Source organism: Anolis carolinensis, chromosome 4, assembly GCF_035594765.1.
Source record: "Anolis carolinensis isolate JA03-04 chromosome 4, rAnoCar3.1.pri, whole genome shotgun sequence".
NCBI lineage: Eukaryota > Metazoa > Chordata > Lepidosauria > Squamata > Dactyloidae > Anolis > Anolis carolinensis.
Window position 1 is genome coordinate 115096849 of NC_085844.1, and position 21363 is coordinate 115118211.

Below are 21363 nucleotides of genomic sequence, written 5' to 3' on the forward strand. Positions count from 1 at the left end.
ACAAAGCAAAAGATGAATCAGCATAATAATGTAGGGAAAGGATGTTAACATTTTCCCCTGGTGTCTTTTCCAGAGTCACTATATCCCCAACAAATTAGTATGTGCCATATTTGACTGAGAAAAACAAACATATTCTTTCTTCAATGCTCCAAATCGCACTGAGGGAGAGAAACACTGGAGGACAGGTTGATCATACTGTTTTTTTTTTTGTGGGGTTTTTTTTTTTGCAAATACAGTACATAGAAGGTCCTAGTGAAATGCAGTTCTCTGGTGATTCTTTTTGGCCTTTGGTGGGTTCAGTAACCAGTGTAAGTTTTTAGAATTTGTTGTCCTTTCACATACCATTCCACACAAGAATAGAAGAAAAACCAAGAAATGAAAACAAAGCAAAAAAACCCTAAACAATGACCCAGGGGAAAATTATTCATAATCAGAATAATCCTCTGCTCTAAAATTAGGATTTATTGCAATTCATTTTCCATGGTACAGATGTTAGATCTTAAAGTTATTGTATATTATATTTACCAGAGATGGAAAGATTATTAGAGGACTTGAGGGGGGAAATGCGAAAGAGGCTTTTCAAGTGACTGAAAATATACTTGGATCAGCAAATATCCTCACATTCTATCATGCCTCCCCTTTCAGTCTTTGAATAGGCTCACCTCCTTAATCCAGATTCACTTATTTCCAGTTGCCAGTGAGTGTATGAACAAGGAGAACGTAATAGCCACCTCACTATGACAACATCTGCATCATTGGGAGCCAGCTATCAGAACAGAGGTAGCGAAGATAATCTCCAACTCTTGACTGCCCCAAACCCCTGTTGACATCAGGCGAAGAGGATCCAAGCTAGATTGTGAAAGACTATGGTGTCCATGATGTTCCTCACTTTCCTCCTCTGCCAGTGTCACATAGAGGTAGATCAAGGATCATGAAAGGCTATAGTCTCTATGATCCTTGCTTGGGAACTCTTCCCTCCCTGAAGTTGCACAGAAATGGGCAGACCAATGGACATTGAGCTGAGTTTGGGTGGCAGAAGGCTGTGACTTTCATAATCCCTGGTGGCTTCTCCATGTGATGTAATACAGAAGATGGAGAAGAGAAGAGAGGAGAGCAAAGGAGACAACCTTGAGCAAAGATTGTCAGAGGCTGTAGTAACTTTGACCTTCATCTCCAATGGAACAGGTGGTCATAGTCTAAGGGTGGTAATTAATCGAAGTTTGTCCAAAGCACAATAACATGCACAGTATTTATTTGGCTTCCCCTCTTATGGCTGGCCACTATGTGGTTGGTGGGACAGGAAAGTATTTGATCTTTTCAGCGGGAACATATAACTTGGAACAGCACATCTATAATATTTACTGCTGCCTTACATGTTTTTGCATATATAGTTTGTTGTTATGTCATTCCAGAATTTCAGATGCTGTTTTCGAAGGAAGACATAAATAATGTTCTGTGTTTATACATAAAATAAGAAGAGACCAAACCTCTTCAGTATTATCCATATGTTTGCCTCCTTTCACATATTTTGTCAGTTTCTATGGTAGTGCTGTTATCCAAATTCTGTTCAACCAGTTGTGCTGGGAGTACATTGATAGTTCCCCGTAACTGAGTGTTTCAGCCCTGGCTTGTGGCAAGAAGAAATAAAATCAAATCTCTATGTTTATGTTGTTGATTCTGTCAAGAAATAGTATAGTCAATACTAGTAATTCTTACCGATGTGTAATCTGATTTGTCATACAAGAAAGGGAAGGGTATGTTTGCTCCCCCTAATATTTCAGTTCTGGGAATTCTAGCCACATCATGTTTAAGAGACACACATTCGATTACCACATGCTATTTTTACAAGAGTGTCTTATTTGCAAAAAGTGTGTGTGTGTTTTTATAATATACTAGCTGTGCCCGGCCACGCGTTGCTGTGGCAAAGTGGTGGTGATATTGGTTAAAAATTGTTGTGTAACTTTTATTTGACGTTATTTGTATTTTTTTATTAATTTTATTGTAAGTTATCTTTTTATTTATTATATTTTATTATTTTCTTGTATTATTTTGAGTTATTTTCTGTTATTATAGTATTTTATTGTATTAATTTTTTTTAGTGTTTTTATTATTTTTTATTGGGTTGCTAGGAGACCACGTTGGAGGAGCTGAGCCTTCTAACTGGCAGCAATTGGATAAAAGCAATTATTCCTCTCTCTCTAATTAGGACTTTATATTTCTTTTCTTTTTGTTGTATCAACCTAGAGGCGTGGATGATGGGCTGTGTTGTCAAATTTCGAGGTTGGGGGGCCTGTAGTTTTGTTGTTTTGTGGGTCGCCGTGATGCCATCACTCTTTTATATATATAGATTGTAAGGGGATATTTTGATCTCCTTGGTGTTGTTTTCACATTTATTTTCATCAACCATTTAGTAAACTTTTTTTTTTTAAAAAGCGATGAACTAAAGGTCAAAAACGAAACCTTAATCAACCATGGCATAATTAGAATGACTCCTACCTATATAATATCAAAATGGTGTTCAAAAAAGGAAAACAAGAAGAAATTAAAAATAGATGGAATGAAAATAGAACAGAAAAAGAAGGGAAGAAAATGCGTTCTTAAAAAGGACACACATATATATAGAGAGAGGAAACCCTTTTGTCATAAAACTACACAGATGAATTGCTCCAGTGATCTTTTCATTTCAGTAGTTTGGAGAAAGGGTGATTCATTATGTAAATCTGTTCTGCTTCTGCAATTGTTCTCTTCCTTTGTATGTTAACGTGGTCCACTAAGCCATCCACCCGATTTTCTCCATCTATTTTTTAAAAAGAAAAGCACTTTTCTTTTCCATAATTTAGCAGTATAGGGAGTCTTTGGTATCTGCAGGGGTTTGGTTCCAAAACAGCTCATGGATACCAAAGTCTATGAATGTTCAGATCCCATTATATACAACACTAGTAAAATGGTGTCCCTTATATAAAATGGCAAAATCAAGGGTTTTTTTTTTTGGGAGGGGGGATCTTTTGGGAATATTTTCAAGCCCTGGACAGTTGAATTAGGAAAACTGTTTTAGAAGTACATATTACATTATACCCAATGCATTCATTAAGCATAGTCAATACATTACACACAGACCCAAACATCTGTGTTTTTCTGCAAAATGAAAACACACAAGTCTTTTAAGTGACTGCATCACTACCATGGCATACCTTTCTTATGGATTAGATATTTTACATGGGGTGAGGTACCACTTCTACAAAGTCTTTTTACGCCTACCAAACTCACCTTTCTTCCTCATCCTTTGTCTAGTTGGAAGTTTTTTTAAGCAGCTTTGATACTAGGACAATAGATAGCAAATATAAGATCAGGGGTCCTCAAATCTTTTAAACCAGGGGTCCCCAGACTAAGGCCCGGGGGCCGGATGTAGCCCTCCAAGGTCATTTACCTGGCCCCCACCATCAGTTTTAGACTTCACCTCGCCCAAAGTCTGAAATGACTTGAAGGCACACAACAACAACAATCCTACTTAATTTGACTATCTCATTGGCCAGAAGCAGGCCCACACTTCCCATTGAAATCCTGATAGGTTTGTGTTAGTTAAAATTGTTTTTATTTTTAAATATTGTATTGTTCTTTCATTTACTGATATTGTGCTATGGTAATAATTGAATATATTGTGTATACATATAATATTGATACTAATATTATAATGTAATACAATATAATACTAATAATTATACAATATAATAATATTAATTATACATTATATATTAAATGTAATATTACTAATAATATTACGGTAATGGTATAGGACAATATAGTAATATATAATGTTAATATTGTGCTATGCCAATAATATAATATATTGTATGTACATACAAATTGTAAGCCGCTCTGAGTCCCCTTTGGGGTGAGAGAGGGTGGGGTATAAATGTAGTAAATAAATAAATAAATAGTTATTGTTGGGGGGGTTTTTTGCACTACAAATAAGACATGTGCAGTGTGCATAGGAATTTCTTCGTAATTTTTTCAAATGATAATTCAGCCCCTCACCAATTTGAGGGAACATGAACTGGCCCTCCACTTAAAAAGTTTGAGGACCCCTGTTTTAAACAGTCCCCCAGACTGTTCGAGGTGAACTGTAGTTTGCAAATATCTTATTTGTAGTACAAAAAAGCATGAAAGAAGAATACAATATTTAAAATGAATAACAATTTTAACCAACATAAACTTACCAGCATTTCAGTGGGAAGTGTGATCTTATTTTGGCTGATGATATAGTGTTGTTAATCAGGGTTGTTGTTGTTGTTGTTGTTGTTGTGTGCCTTCAAGTTATTTCAGATTTAGAGCGATCCTAAGTCTAATGCTTAGGGTGGGGTCCGCATCTGGGCCGTAGACCTTAGTTTTTGGGGACCCTGGGTTAGATGAAGAGTTTTATTGTCATGTTTCAGTAGCGTGTCCTCATTATGCAATGTAAGAAACAAAGCTTTAGCTGGGAAATGGCGATACTCTTACTGATTCTGCTATAGAAGTGATGTCCAGAAACACACAATACTGTACTTTCTTAAGTGAAGTGCAGCACAATTCTGTGCATATTTCCTGAGAAGTAAGACCAGCAAAAGCAGCTTTCCAGACTGCAAACCAGAACTCAGTATCCTCCAACAACTTTCGAAGCTGAAAATCAGAACTCAGGACTTAAAGTCTCAAAAAGGTATATGTTTTTATCTCTTTATTGCATATTCAGATGGGCAGGGGATGCTGAGGTTGTGAGATTTGCCTTATATTATTCAGTGTAATATATAATTGGAGGTGTCTGCGGACAACGCCGGCTCTTTGGCTTAGGAATGGAGATGAGCATCAACCCCCAGAGTCAGACATGACTGGATTTAACGTCAGGGGAAACCTTTACCTTTTTTATATAATTGGATATACATAGGAATGACATCTCTAGGGCTGCAAGCCAGTAGATGGACCAGTTCAGCGAAACAAACCAGTCGGTAGCTTTATAGGTTGCAGCTGTCCATCAGAGTGTCTCACTAACCACAGAGTTCTACAGAAATGTTTTTCTTAAGATATCCGATCTGGGGGACCAGCAGTTCTCTCTCCAACCACATACTATATTTGCATCTATTGGCTACAATTTCTTTCTTTCTTTCTTGGAAGCTCCACAGGGACCGGCAGCTGAAGCCCTGTGAAGCAGCACCCAGCCACAGACCACTGGGCGCATCTACATGGTGGAATTAATGCTGCTTGGTGCCATTTCAACTGCCATAGCTCTGTGCTGTGGAATCATGAAAGTTGTAGCTTTACAATGTCTTTAGTCTTCTCTGCCAAAGAGTGCTGGTGCCGCACTAAACTACAAACCTTATGTTTCCATTTCATTGTACCATGGCAGTTAAAGGGGTGTCAAACTGCATTAATTCTGTAGTGTAGAGGCACCCATTGTTCTACAGGATGATTTTGCCCTCTTGGTCCTGTAGTGAATGCATGTGCTTTAACAATTAAAAGCACATACTGATTGGTGTCATTTGAAGCAGCCATGTGGTGCAAGAAAAATCTTTCCTTTTTTGGAATTCATCTTTTTCTACAGATATGAATTGAATTAAAGAAACATGCAGAAAAAGATGGGCTATATGAAAAAAATGAAAAGAAAACTCTGCTCGTAACTTCATCGCTAATGTGACTAATCAATTTGGACAAGTAACTATGAACCTCTGAATGGCTTATTAAGAGCCGCTTGAGTAACTCGGTTGGTTAGAAACAACAACCTTTGTGCTGGCATGACAGTCTCCCTTTTAAAAAATGTGAACAAGTGGCTACGTTTGCTTCAAAAGCAGGCTATTTTTGTGCTGGAACAGTTGGACAGGGAGCCTGCAGGCGAGGCATTAAAAAAAGCCCTTGCTCCAGCTGAAGGCTGTAAAATATTATTTGGAGCATTGGCCACAGAGATATAGGACACAGATGAGGATAGCTGTGAAAGGACTGGGGGAGGGCAAATTTGTGGGAGCAGGGAAAGAAGTGAATGGATTGAAACAGAAATCAGAGTTGTATGTTTTAGGAAAGAGATAAGCTTAGATTCATCAGGCCTATCTTTCAGATTAAAAGAGGATGTTTCTAAAAAGTATCTGCGGTATCTGTAACATGAACCCATCATTATGACTATTAATATCCTGTTATCTTGTCACTCGGGCTTACTTTAGTCCTCTTAATATGAAAAAGGAGATCTGAATGCCGAACAGTTTGGCACCTCCTTCAATTCTGTGTTTGGCTACCTAGCTCCTAGCTGAAAACACCATCCCTCTTTTCAGCTGGCTTTCTCGTCTCTGTTCTTTATTTTGAAATGGGTAACCTTATATGCTTCATAGCATGCTGACAGCTAAGAGTATGAGCTGAAAGTCTCCAGTTTGCATTTCAGCTTTTTTGCCTGTTAGCCTTTCTTCTCCATTCCTGCAATCTGGAATTAATACTAACCTTCTTTGCATAGTGATAGTTGTGGGCTATTGGCTGAGAATGTATTTTAAAGGTGCATCTATGCAATAGAACAGTGGTTCTCAACCTGTGGGTTCCCAGATGTTTTGGCCTTCAACTCCCAGAAATCCTAACAGCTGGTAAACTAACTGGGATTTTTGGGAGCTGTAGGCCAAAACATCTGGGGACCCACAGGTTGAGAACCACTGCTATAGAATAAATGCAGTCTGGCACCATTTTAACTGCTATGACTAAATGCCGTGGAATCCTGGACATTGTAGCATTTACAAAGTATTGAGCCTTCTCTGCCAAAGATAGTGAGGATGCCTCACCAAACTACAACTCCCGGATTTCCATAGGATTGAGCCATGGCAGTTAAACTGAGGTCAAACTGCATTAATTCTCCTGTGCTTTGATCAAGACAGAGTGGCTTAATATGATGACTTATCCCTAGCAGATATTGGAAGGGAACATTTCTTGCTTTTTGAAAAATTTACCCTGCTATTTTAAAAAGCTGATGGGCGAGTTAGAAATCTGGTTTGGTGGCAATATGCAAAATGAAGAAAACCCACAGCACTTTCATTACTTCTTTCATTACTTCCTGGGTCAGTGGTTCATGTGATCACCAGCAAAGAGTACTTGGAAACCTGATTTGGGTAGGACTGGATTAGAGGAAAATGAGATGGCCAGTCAAGCTATCAGTCAATAACAGTTTTTGTAACCTGTCAGTTGTAATGAAAGCAGTAATTCTGATCATCATTGCTTTTTTCAGGGGTTAATTTGCTCAAATACCACTAGATGAAACATTGCCTTAATCATCATGAATGGTAATAAACTAAAAGCAGAACTGTTTGGAAGAGCTGAGACTGGTAAATGGGTATGAAGACATACAACTCCTTTGGGTGTTGGTCGATTATTGCTTACTGTCAAAATTTTAAAGACTTTTATTTTTAAATTTTTTAAAAATTGTTGTTAGTCGACATTAGTCATGTTATTAGTCACCCTGCATGGCTATCTTTTGTGTATGGAAAAGCTGAATTCAAAAATGGAATAAATAAAGTAATGCGCCTTTAGCCACATTGATCTTGAAATACCTCCTTTCTTGTTATAGATTCATTGTTCACATGGAGCTCTGCCTTAATAAATCTCTTTCGTTCCTATGCAGTTACTTGCCATTTGAAGTCTGTCACCAGGCAACCCTCCTAATTACCCTTGGGATCTTTGTATGCTCTTTTTTTAAAAAAGAAGGAAGAAAAAGAAAACATGCTGATGGTGAAAACCCGGTGGCTTTAAATGAAGGATTTTAATGTATTTGTCTCCTGCATTGAAATACTTCTACAATTCCAATGCTCCCTCCCTCATAACTCTGTACCCAGAACAGGGCACTTTTAAATGTTTGGACATGCAAATGGATTCCTCTGATTGTTTGCTTGCATGTTGGCCTCTTTCTGTTTAGTACCCTCCCCTTCCCGTGGGGCTAAAGAGTTTTGCCAAATTGCATTTGTCAGGAAGTGACTATTGTCTTCAAAGAGAATAGTAGAGAAATAGCAACTTGATTCTTTTATTTATTTATTTATTTTTGGGTAACTTTGAGACTGGCAAGTCAGAGGTGATCCCAAACTTTGTGTCTTCTGTCAAAGCTTGTTTGTTTGGGTTGTTGTATGTCTTTTGGGCTGTGTGGACATGTTCCAGAAGTATTCTCTCCTGACGTTTCGCCTACATCTATGGCAGGCATCCTCAGAGGTTGTGAGGCATGGATAAACTAGGCAAGGAAAGGAATATATATATTTATATATATATATCTGTGGAGAGTCCAGGGTGTGGCAAGGGTCCTTTGTCAGTTGGAAGCCAGCATTAATGTTTCTTAATCACCCTAATTAGCATTGGAAAAGTTTGTCTCTTGCCTGGGAGGCATCCTTTGTTCAGTCATTAACCGTCCTTGGGGCTCCTCTGCCCTCAGAGGGTTGCTTCCCATCTATTGTTTTAATTTTTGAGTTTTTTAATACTGGTAGCCAGATTTTGTTCATTTTCATGGTTTCCTCCTTGTTTGTTTGTTTGTTTGTTTGAGTTGACTGTGTTTTGCTGAGGTACTTCTCTACTTGAAGAGAACTGAACTGGTGTGTTTTGCTTTCCTGTCAAACTATATGAACTGAGGTGTTGTGTGGGTCTGGGCTATATGAACTGAGTGTGAATCCTGGAACATCTTTAACATTTCCCTACTGGTGTCCATGGCATTCAGAATTTATCTTTCCAAGTGACACTTAGATTGTGCCTTCTTTCACAGAGAAAATAAGACTATTTACACTACACTGTAGTTATAGCACTGTGATTCTATTTTATCTGCCATGGTTCCTTACTAGAATGCTGGGATTTGTCATTTGATGAGGGAGTAGAGCAGTGGTTCTCAACCTGGGGTCCCCAGATGTTTTTGGCCTACAACTCCCAGAAATCCCTGCCAGTTTACCAGCTGTTAGGATTTCTGGGAGTTGAAGGCCAAAAACATCTGGAGACCCCAGGTGGAGAACTACTGGAGTAGAGTGTTCTGCCAGAGAATTCTAAATAACCCTCCTTAAATGGTAAATCTCAGATGTTGAAGAAGTTAAAATGGAATGATAACCTATTATTATGCAATGTGAATGTTTAAGAATTCAGATGGTCATTTGCTCTAAGCACAGGGCAGTGGGGGCATACGTACCTAGTCCCTGTAGTAAGGCATTCTTCTTTCTCTCACCTTATCAGCTTCCATGTTTTCCTTTCATCATGCATTCATGCAGATATTTATACTATGCTGAGTTAGTGTTGGATTGCAACTGTGATTTGCTATATGGGATAATGATAAAGCTGATCCTACTATGTATGTGTGAAGAAAGCATGCTTACTGAAAAGATCTGCACAAAAATATATTTCTCTAATAGAGGAGATCACACTGTTGTGTTACAGTGGCTGGTCTTCCAAGTTCTAAAGACCCGGGTAAAGGAGGGAGATGCCTAAATATCCTAAATTTAATTCCAGCCTGATCTTGGAAGTTAAGCAGCATCAACTTTGGTGAATACCAGGTGCTGTAGGCTATATTTCAGAGGAAGGAACTTGCCAGACCCTAAGAGAATCCTATGACATTCATGGGGTTACCACAAGTCAAAGATGACTTGAAGGCCCATACATACAAATGGGAGGCAGACCTAGCATGGCAGGGCTCTTTTTTCTTGGTTGAGTGTAGTTGAATGGAACAGGTAGTTGAGGAGCCAGCTGGCTAGAACAGCCTGCAATAGAGGAGATATTCCAGCAATGAAATTACATTTTGAAGACCATCTTCATAATAGCACATAGAGGTTTAGCATGTGTAGTTTGGTCATTTGATTTCATCAGTGTGTGTGTGTGTATGTATGTGTGTATGTGTGTGTGTGTGTGTGTGTGTGTGTGTGTGTGTATATATATATATATATATATATATATATATATATATATATTACAGTATAAGCTATATGTGTAGATTGGATTCTGTATGCCACAACTTTGCATAAAACATTCAATAAAGTTTTGTTTTGATTGTATAGTGTTGATTTTTTTTACTTGAATTCTGTTGGTAAAGGTAAAGATTTCCCCTTGACATTAAGTCTAGTTGAGTCCGGCTCTGGGGGGTGGTGCTCATCTCAATTTCTAAGCCGAAGAGCCGACGTTATCCGTAGATGCCTCCTAGGTCATGTGGCTGGTGTGACAGCATGGAACACAGTTGTGCTATTGAATCGGTGGGATTTACATAAATGTTGTCTCTTTGAATCATTCAACAGTTAATTTCAATGGGTCCATTCTAGAAGGGTTTACCAACACAATTCAGGCCTTAAGAGTTTACAAAGTACAAGTTGGGTTCATGGTACTGGGGTCTCCTTCGAAAAGCTGCAGTGATGTAATGGTATCAGTCTTTTCATAACAGTACATCATAAAGTTTAATCTAGAATTATTCGCTCTTTCCTTCCACTATTTTAATATAGTAATCTGCAGAGAATTAATTCCTTTAAATGTTTATGTATTTTGAGCGTAGCCGTAACCTCTCCCTTCCCTTTCTTGCATGGGTGGAGATAAAGAAATAGGAAACATAAATAGATTGTGTCTCAGCGGGATTGTGTGTGTATATGTTAGAGAGAAACAGAGACAGAGAGTGTGTGTTTTCTAGCCTTGAGGGGGGAAACACACTCAGGAGGTTTCTCTTTGTCCAGATGTGCTGGGTTATTTTTGAAACAGGGAATTTCCTTTGAAAGAGATTTCATTATGAACAGCAAACAAAATCATGATATTGAAGAGTGCACCTGCTTGAGATCGACATTGGGAGTTCAGAAGACAGAGGAAGTGTTGCTTCCTCTTTGCCTTGTCCCTGCCCTTCTTTTTGAGAAGTGAATTTGGACAGAAACACATATGTTTGAGCAAACATGTTTAATGTCACAGCAGGACTTTCAGATACTGTAGCACTGTGTTGCCATGGCTTACCAAAAGACATGTTGCTCTTAGCATGGCAAGTGCCAGCACGACAAGCCCAGAGCTGTTTGAAAAGGCAAATAAAAGTTGCCTCATTTCTTTCCAAATTGTGCTTTCTTAGTATGGCAGGAGGATTTTTAAGCATGATACAGTGGGCCTGAAACTAGCGCAGGAGCACACTGGCAGAAATGGAGATCAATCCTATTTGACCTACCTTGGGGTTTCTCTTAGAGATTACTGCATTGGTAAACAAGGTTTGCGTTTAACAACTAACCTGGTTACTGTAAGAGTTAGTGGAAAAGCAAGCCGGCTTCCAGACAACATGTCAGCATCTCTATTCTCATTCCACCTTCCCATGCAGTAGAAAGCAAACTATTTTTCCAACCATCCTGCAAAGAGTCTAGCAGCTTGACATTTCTGTTCTGGCTGCAGCAGAAGCACTAGTAAAAAATTTGACAGGCTAATAATTTTTGTCAGGATGTTCACAGCACAAATTATGATGGGGATTTGGGTATCAGCGATATAACATTGCATAATGGAAGTGCAGAAAAATATTTTTATTAGTTAGTTTCTAAATAGCTTCCTTTTGCTACTAATATCTTGGTGCTGTACTTCCTCATGACAAAATAAGAGACCCCAGAGTTGACTTGAGTACATTTGTGGCATATGTCATGTCTGTGATGACTAGTAGTAGAATGAAAGAGGGACAACTGGCCCTCCAGTTGATCTTGGGCTGCAATTTGCATTAGCCCTCTCCAGCGCAACCAGTGGCAAGGATGATGGGTGTTGCATTGGGCAGACCACCCATCCTCGATTGAGGACCCATCTTGGATGTTCATTCTACTCTAAGACTACCCCAAACCGTTCTTTCTTTTGCATGGTTTCTATATTCATGCTGCTCAATAGAGGTTAAAGTAAGGTGGAGAAGGGGCGGCAGTCCCTTACAGGCTCTGGAGCTGGCGTGAGATAAAAGAGATGTGATAATGGACGGAAACAATGGCAGGGGTTTTATCCCTAGAGGAGGACTTTTTCAATTCTGGAAACTGCTCCACGGCCGAAGGATGACCCAGCACGAGGCAGAGAGCTGAGAGGGCCTGGGATTTCTTGCTGAGTTGAAGGCAAAAGCTGCTATTTTAGTAAACACGTTTTACTCCTTGAATATTGATGAAGCAAACACACACACTCTGTCTCTGACCTGGAAGTCCTGATTCTTCAAAGCATTTCGAAAGATGCAAAGCTAGGCAGGGAGTTCTTGGATTTGTTCAGATGACTCACTCTTCTGGGTGTATTAATAACATAAGCATTACTTAAACACTTCTGTGCAGCGTGGAATTGGAAATACTGTGAATGTTTTTTGCTACGGCTCTCCCAGTGCTAACAAATCTGCCGAGCGTGTTCTAAAATTAACACAACAAGCACAAATTATGTAAACGGTTCCATTGTAGAGTGGACTTTTTGCCTGAAGCTGTTTTAGTCTAGCACCTCAGCTTTTGGAGAGCTGATCCTAATTTGTGTAAGAAATCACCAGTTAAAGAAACAATCCACTGGGAACCTCTGACAGGAAAGAATAAAAGGAATTCACAGCACAGATAAGGGCCCCAAACTGATAGGATTCCATTGACATGCCTGCCATCACAACTGTATTAGTTACAGAATTTTTGAAATAAATGAGCTAGTCTGTTTTGAAAGGATGTTTCGGATTCCTAGGTGCTTAGCGAATTATAGAGATAAGACGGTCCCTGTGAAACATGGTGCTTTTTTTTAAAAGAGTGAGATCCCCTCCCTATCCAGTTTTTTTAGTTAACTGTAATCTGACAGCTGTGCCCAAGGCAGAATACAAGTGTCCTAGTGCAATGATGGCTTTGTGTTCCTGTCCTCGTTCCGCCTATTTGGGAAGTTGTTCCACATACACAAATCATGTTTTTACATTTATAGTGATTGAACATGTTATCTATTTTCCTAAAGCATGTTTCTTTACACATTTCTAGGATTGCATATACAGTTCAGCCTTCCACATTCACTGGGGTTAAGAGCAGAAGATCTCTGTTAAAGTGAAAAACAGCAAATAAAGAAATTGTTATGTTTCTACCTGAGAGAATATCTCCCTAGAAATTTCTGGACCAGGGGTTCTCAAATTTTTTAAACAGTGGGCCAATTCATGGCCCCTCGGACTGGTTTTTTTGGGGGGTGGGGGTGGGGGTGGGGACTATAATGTGAAAAAAAAATGAATGAATTCCTATACACATGATGCATATTTTATTTGTAGTGTAAAAGATATATGAAAGAACAATACAAGAGCCAAGTTAATTAGGATTGTGGTTGTTGTTTTTGTTGTGTGCCTTCAAGTTGTTTCAGACTTAGGGTGACGCTAAGTCCAAAGTTTTGGGCGGGGGCAGATAAATCACCTTGGAGGGCCATATCCAGCCCATGGGTCTTCATTTGTGGGCCCCTATTATAGGTTTTCCAGCACAATCTGATGGTCAACTTTAACTGTAAACTGAGCATAGAATCACATTGGAAGACCTAGAGATCCCTAGAAATGTGTTCTTTCTAAAAAAAAAAAAAATCTCTAGGTCCTTCAACATGACTGGAAGAAGGTGACCATAGAATTTTACTGGAGGACCAAAAGATTCCTGGGAGGAACATTTGTAATTATATCCATCAATACTCGGATCCACAAAAGTCAAAATCATGACTGTGGAGGGACAACTCTATAACAGGTGATTTCATCCCACGAAACCATCTTGAGGTCAGCAGCTGTGACAACCATATCACGTAGCAGGTGCCTAAAATAGCTGACAATAGTTTTCTGCACCACTCCTGGTCGTTCTGTGTTGTAAAGCCAGAGGTCCAACCACATTCTTCCTCTTGGCCTTGCCCTCATTCCCACATAGATGAACACAGTATATGCACAAGTTGATGAAAATTACTCTTTTGGAGTTCAGTCCCTAGCATTCCAAGAAAGATAGGTTTCCCAAGCTCTGGATATTGAAGTATGAATGAACACAGAATGGGCAGTATCCAAGTTAGATTTCTAAAAGCGATTTAGAACTTCTTCCACTGCATCACACCTCCATTCCCGTCTCATGATGGCTTCGTTATTTCATTGAAAGATGGGTTATGCTGCAAGTGCTGTTTGGGACATTTCTCTCTCTCCCCCAACCCTAGACACACAAGATGTTGCAGGGAGGCCTACAGAAAGAGAACAAGTCTGAGTTTTCTTACCCAAGGTGATTTAAATCCTTTTGTGGGAAGGGGAGGATCAGAGCTAAGTATTACAATTAGTGTATTTCCTGAACAAACACAAATGCTAATTGGTTGCCATAGCAATTAAAGCATAGCAATTTGCAGTTAAATAGAGTTTTCATCAGGCCTTCTGGAAATGTCCATTAGCAGAGGGAGGACCTAGTTTGCAAATCAGTGTGTACATTCATGGAAGTCTTTGGATTACACAGCTTCACAGGGGACAAGTAATTCCTTATAAAAGCCATCTTTTAAAACTGAAGTGTTTGTCTGTCTAATTCCACATAGGTATGCAAAGCTGTTTTTAGATGGTCTTGTTCCAGCAAACCTCTGGATGTTTCTTAACCTTGGGAGTTTTGTTGTTATGCTAGGCTTAGCAAAGGTTAGCAAGTGTCAGTAAAATGTTAGGGTTGTTTTACGATCCTTTTTTTAATTTCGAAACTACAGTACAGCCCCATGTATCCATAAAACTTGTATTAGTGATTTCACTTATCCATGATCTCATTTATTCACCTAGGGCAGTGGTTCTTAACCTTTGGTCCTCCAGTTGTTTTGGACTTCAACTCCTGGAAATCCCAGCCAGTTTACCAGCTGTTAGGAATTGTGAGCCAAAGTCCAAAACACCTGGAGGACCAAAGATTGGGAACCACTGACCTAGGGCCTGCTGTAAAAGCTATACCCTCATCTGAGTATTTCATCATTTGTCTTATTGAAAATAATAAAAATTCACAATTATTCAAAGTCTTGGAACATATTCTCAGTGGATATGGGAGTTTTACACAACACAGTTTTACACAACACAGTTCTAATTCTCTAGTTCTCCTTTAGCTGCCAGGGTCATGTCCTATGGAATCCTGGATTTGTAGTTTGGCAGTGAAATGGGAATCATAGCACTATAATTGTGCAGTGTGAACAGATCTCATAATTTCTCACTCTGCCATAATTGTTCCCTGTGTTTCTCTCCTGTAAATACTTTTACTGGTTTTAAGCTTGATCATCTGTTACAGAGGTAAGGAATTACACAACCCTCCAAACTTTTCTGAACTGCATCTCCCAGGATTCCTCATAATTTGGATAAGATTGCTGGGTGTCACACACACACACACACACACACACACACACACACACACACAGAGAGAGAGAAACTAAAATACACGATTCACATGAAATGCATGCCATTTGACCATCTTTGCAAGGTATTAGTAGTAACATAGTAAGGAGTCTGCCCTTTTAGGAAACCTGGGATTTGAGTCAGCTTGTGGCTTCCTTAAGAATCTTGGAAGCTCTGCAAGTCAGGCTCCAGTTTGCATGACTTAACAAAAATAAATGTGCCTTCTCAGCATCTGGTGGTTTTTGAGGGAGAAGACTGAGATGTCGCAGGAAGCAATCACACTGAAAACGCTTGTGTCAACCGCTGCAAGCCGAGACATTCTTTCCAGATGGGAAAAATTGTTTTTTGACCAATGGCTGATGAGGTCCCTCTTCCTTGTATGCAATGAATACTTATGCATGTAATTTGGAGGCCTACCGTGCACCTAGAGAAACAGTAGAATTTCCTTTTTGGAAGTTATTTTTAAAATGTCTGGGAAGGCAAGATACCATTAGAGCACTCTTTTAGCTGCCTCCTAGAGACTCTCGAGATTTACAGTTGAGGAAGGACTACTAGTGAATTGAGTGTTGGACTACGACTCTGGAGACCAGAATTTGAATACCCAATTGGCAATGAAAATCCATTTAGTGACTCTGGGCAGGGCACAAACTCCCTGCCTTAAAAACCCCTGTGATAGCATCATCAGATATCATAAGTCAGATATAATGCAAAGGCACACAACAGTGAATTTAGTGATGCTCATCCAAGAGCTCTAACACTTCACAAAACTACAAAGCTCTGGATTCTGTAGGATGAAGCTATGGTAGTAAAAATGATAATATAGAACAGTCGACCCTTCACATTTGCTGGGGTTAGGGGCACAGGACCCCTGTGAAAGTGACAACCTCAAATAAATGCATTTCTATTTTGTTACCTGAGAAAATTCCAGGGTCTCCCGGAATGACTCTTTTGTCAACTTCTACTTGAAGTTGATCATAGAATCGCACTGGAGGGCCGAGAGATTCCTAGAAATATCTCTAGGTCATCCAGCATGACTGGAGAATATTGACTATAGAGTAACACTAGTCATTCTGTACAAAGCATTTAAAATCAAATTCATGAATAATCTAACTCAGAAAAATAAAAAATACAAATGTGGAGGGACGACTGTGCTACCATTGTGTAGTAGGAAAGGGCTTGTTCATAACAGTTTCTGTCTATATTCACTTTCGCTGCTACTCTTTCGATGTGTTTGTTTTCCAAGTTTGTTTTCAGCATTCCACATTGTGTTTTTGTAACACATTTGTTACTCCTTGCGTTGTTTGAGTATAATTGTATGCCTATTCCTTTGTATCAATCTATATTTGGTATCCATTTAGATTATCAGTGCCGTGGGCAATTCCGTTCACTGTTTCCTTTCCACATCCATATTTTTGCAATTACATTGATTTATATTATATATCTTGCAAGTGCCTGCTATCTCAGCATTTGTTTTGGCTTGTTTCTGAATCCTGCCTCTCTGTGTTACTTGGGCAGTCAGTAGAATGACAAGTTCACACTCTCCCAAAACCAAGTATAAAAATAAATCCAATCAAATATATTTAATGTAATTGAAATTGTAAAAACTTTAAATGATATAAAGAGGAAAAGCAGCATTTTAACAAACAACTTGGAATAAACATGGGTTTTAAAGGATCCCCACCTCAATAATCACAGGAAACTTCCGTAGGCACTGAAGGAAACTTGGAGTGACTGTTTGGCCCTTAGGTTATGTTATGGTTTCCCTTATTGGAATATTGGAAGCCTAATGTTTGACCTGTGCCTTTTTTGTTTCAGTTTGTGCTCTGTTTTCCTTCTTTCCTTTTTTTCTATTATTGCTAGACTAATGACTATCACCCAGCTGATGAACTGGGCCTTTTATGAAGTTTGCTCCTAACTAGTCTGTTTTAAACTGAGCATTTTTGGAGCCCTATTTGGGGGACTTGTATTAGGCTGTGCTTTTAAAGTGAGAACCAGCAATGGGTGTTGGACTATGATTGTGGAGACCAGGGTTCTTTCAACCTCAGAGGAAGGCAAAGGCAACCCTTGCCAGAACAAATCTTGCCAAGAAAACAATGTGATAGAGTTGCCATACATCAAAAACAACTTGAAAGCACACAACAATAACAAAAATGTCCTTGAAATGTAGTTTCAGCAGTCTTTCAAAACAATCATACACTGAAGTTACTCAAAAACCAAACCATGTCTTTATTTCTGGTGATGATTTTAAAAGGAGTTTGTAGGACTCTAATCTTAATACAAGTAGAAGAGAGTTAAGAGGGTGATATTTTGTTTTGGCCTGTAAATTTCATGGGATTTATGAATGTAAGTAGTAGCTCAAGAATCCAATTGTGAGAATCTTAACAAAAGCTGAGATATTTGATGCCAGTTGGTCCAGTGAATGGTTTTCTCTACTTATAATCTACTTTAGAAAATAGAAGGAGTTTGCATTTATGAGTATATGGCTCATTTTTCTCAACTTGGGGAATCAGCTGAAAGAATATGTATAAATAAATCTTCTACGGTCATGGTCCTCTTAGTGTTTTTTAATCTGTGTGTTGAGATAATTTGTAACGCCTCAACTCATATTCAGCCCATCATTCATATATTGTGTTCTGCCCAGGTGCTTGATCAGCTCCTGGTTTTGCAGGTCCCAACCAGGAGCAAAAACAGGCAGTAAGTGGAGCCTTAAACAGGCCAATTTGTACATGGCTCATAAGATAGGTTCTGGTTGGTGGGTTACGAACTGTACTGGGATTGTTAAAATGATAAATGTTCAAGTAGCTTTATAGCCTGCTTCTCCTTTCCATTAGGATCCATAATAGCTATGATCAATTTGGGCATAAGCTGCATTAAGCTTCTTACTTGGAGCTTATATCACCCTTTGCAGTTCGATCTTCATGCTCTTTTAAATGGAATTTTAATAATAGGCATCAACTGTTTTTACCAATTCTAAAAGCCTGAGAATATATGTGTGTGTTCTAATTCTTGCCATCAGCAAGTTGTTGTAAGTTGTCTTTTCATAGCCAGAAAGAACATTTACCCCTTCTTCATACTAAAAAGAAAAAAGCACTACTAATATAGATATATTTTGGAACAAGTAAGAGGGTGTGAATCGGAGCATATCAGAGCTGGATTGTTCTATGTATTGATCCAGGCTCTGTTACCAGATTATGATGAGAATATATAGTATTGAATCCAGGATTATATGTACTCAGCACTGAAATAGTGCAGAAATTCTGTATAAATAGGTTAAAAAATGGGAATGACAGCACGTGGAGTCCGTAATTGGATTACTCCCCTTTCTTGTGCTCTGACCTTCATTTATTCAATATTTTAAAACCGCTATTCTTTTGTAAGGATTGCTACACTATTATATTTGTGATCTCCAGACAGTGGTCTTTCTATTTGTCACAATGTAGTAAAGCAATAGTTTTCATCTTATACCTGTGAAACCAATCTGAAAAGTTATCTCTGTGTTTAAGATGAACTTTAGAAATTCAGGTAGTTTAGAATTCTGTGCTTCTTGTTGTGTGCAATCAAATCATTCCTGACTTATGACTTACCTAAGATCATATGCTAGCATGTGGATAATGGTTCTTAAGTGTGTGTAATTTTGATTTTTGCTCATTGTACTGTGTTCCAATATGGAATTGAAATGACCACATTACTCAGATTTTCCATCTTCATAGTCCTGAATATGAAGAGGGCACCATGCCATTCATTTTGGTTCCAAATTGGATACAATAAGATGGGGGAAAGTCAAGAGGTGAAGGTTTGGATGCTCAGGGGGTTGGACTGGATGGCCCATGAGGTCTCTTCCAACTCTATTATTCTATGATTCTGTGAGCATTCTGTGAATTTTAGATTCATTAACTTAGAGAAATGCAAAGAAACAGGAATCTACCAACCTACCCCCCAATAAAATAGAGAGACTATTTTGAATAAAATGCATTTTTATTTCTTCCCATTTTTTTGGACTCAGATGTGCCTCTTGATATGAATCATGGTATATCTCTCAGTGTGCATTTAAGAGGAAGGCTACATGTAACTTTTTTTTTTTGAGAGCGAGACTGCATGGTTTCAAAACCCTCTTAACTCTCTTGTCTAGATCTGGATAAATTCCATCACACATGTATGAAAAAACAGCCAAGCTGCTTTGGTTAAAACAGAGTGTGCTTTTTTAAAATACCCTATACACAATAAAGGATATCTTCAATATTCAAACTCAAATGGCTGACAAAATCTGGAACTCTTGATTTCAAGGGTGAATGTATTTATTTTTTTTTATATTTATTTGTTTATATTCTGCTTTCCCCAGAGAAGACTACCTTCTCTGTATACCCACATTCCTGTCTCCTGAATCTCAGGGGGTGGACCAACCTGGTAGATCCTAAATTGAAGGTGTCATCTCATGTTAGCATTTAAGGCACTTAAGGGTGAAAATTGCTTACTGAGCAAAATGTGCAATTACTTGCTTTGTTTCATTTGTCAACAGTGTCCTAACTTGCTTTTCCCTGCTGTTATAATTAGGTATAATGTATAGTATTCTCTTGTTGTTGTTACTGCTTTTTTCCTTTCCCTTGAGGAAGTTGTTTAGAAGTGATTTAAAAGATTCATTTTTTTTCAATGGACTAAAGATTTGCCTTTTTTTCCCTTTGCTTCTTTATTTTGATACCCTGTGCATTTTCTGGGTAGAACTTAGATATATTTCTGATTTGGGCTATAACTCCTAAAACCTTTCAGCTGCTGGGGAATTTGGGGAATGTTCATCTGAAAGAATGTTTACAAGCTCCAGGTCTGAACTATGTAGTATGTGAAAAATGTTTTTTCTGTAATTTAAGTGAGTTCCATTCTATCAGGTTCAGTTTCTTCTGGTGCTGTATGCTTCCCTGTGGTGTTAAAGCAGCTGATGTTTTGTTGTTAATTTCAGTGACTTTCACTTCTTTCCTAAGAAGTACTCACACAGGAACAGAGGAATTGTGGCTGTCCAGGTGTTGGCATTGCCCTCTAGTTTTCGTCTGCTCTTGCCAGCCTAGCTCTTACTAATGTTGAGAATGGTACTGTACTTCATCACCACCTGGAGGACCACAGGTTCCTGCTCAAACTACTGTAAACAATAAATCCATAATGGTCTAGGATTTCCCCCCTAGACCATTATGAAAGCCAGTTGTGTGAATGCACACAATAACACAACAGATTTTATTGTGTTTGTAAAGTTGGGTGAGTGGCCAGAAACTATACCAGTGAATACTGGGTTCTGGTAGAAAGCATCACATCCCAGAGAATCCTGTTTTGTCTTATGATGTTTGAGATGACCCCTGTGCTTCAGGTGTGATCCTAGTCTTTGCAAACCCCCAAGAAGTCTGGAAAAAATGTCCCTGGGCTTGCTGTTCCTCTGGCTTAGTTTTATGCACAATTATTATTATTTCATTTTCAGGATTATTCCTAGAGATAGAGTTTGTTGAATGCAATTTGTAACCTGGTGATTTTCCTGTATATTCAAAGCCCTGGTAGCCTTTTGAATCCCTGCTCAAAAATGCAGTATTTTCAAGAGCGGTTTGAAAAAAGAGGAAAGCATCCTTACTGATAAAGCTGCTTGCTGTTTCCATTTCAGGAAAGCCCCACAGCATTGGCAACTCTGAACGGATTCAGCTCTCAGGAATGTACAATGTTAGAAAAGGGAAAATGCATTTGCCGGTCAACAGATGGACAAGACGCCAAGTTATCCTTTGTGGAACGTGCCTAATTGTATCATCGGTGAAAGAAAGCCAGACTGGCAAGATGCATGTACTCCCCTTAATTGGTGGAAAGGTAAGTCAAAAATGCAATTTCTCTGATGTTATTACAGAATTTTAAAAAAGGATCATGCCATATACAGGCAGCCCCCAAGTTACAAACAAGATAGGTTCTGTAGGTTTGTTTTTAAGCTGAATTTGTATGCAAGGCAGAACAGGTAGACAATGAGTTCATAAAAATAACTGAGCATCTGAACCTGTCGACAAAGAGTTGGGCATAGGTGGAGAATCTACCTCCCCACTATTCTGCTTCTTCCAAGGAAAAGGTGTGTA

General features: G+C 38.8%; 1 protein-coding gene across 1 annotated transcript in view; it reads left to right on the forward strand.

Annotated features, from left to right (window-relative positions):
* phlpp1 (PH domain and leucine rich repeat protein phosphatase 1) overlaps window positions 1-21363 on the forward strand; it is a 184853-nt gene that overhangs the window by 73628 nt on the left and 89862 nt on the right. Inside the window, exon 2 of the mRNA XM_062977656.1 lies at window positions 20910-21106. Coding sequence (XP_062833726.1) covers window positions 20910-21106 — 197 coding nt within the window. The remainder of the gene's footprint in view (window positions 1-20909; window positions 21107-21363) is intronic.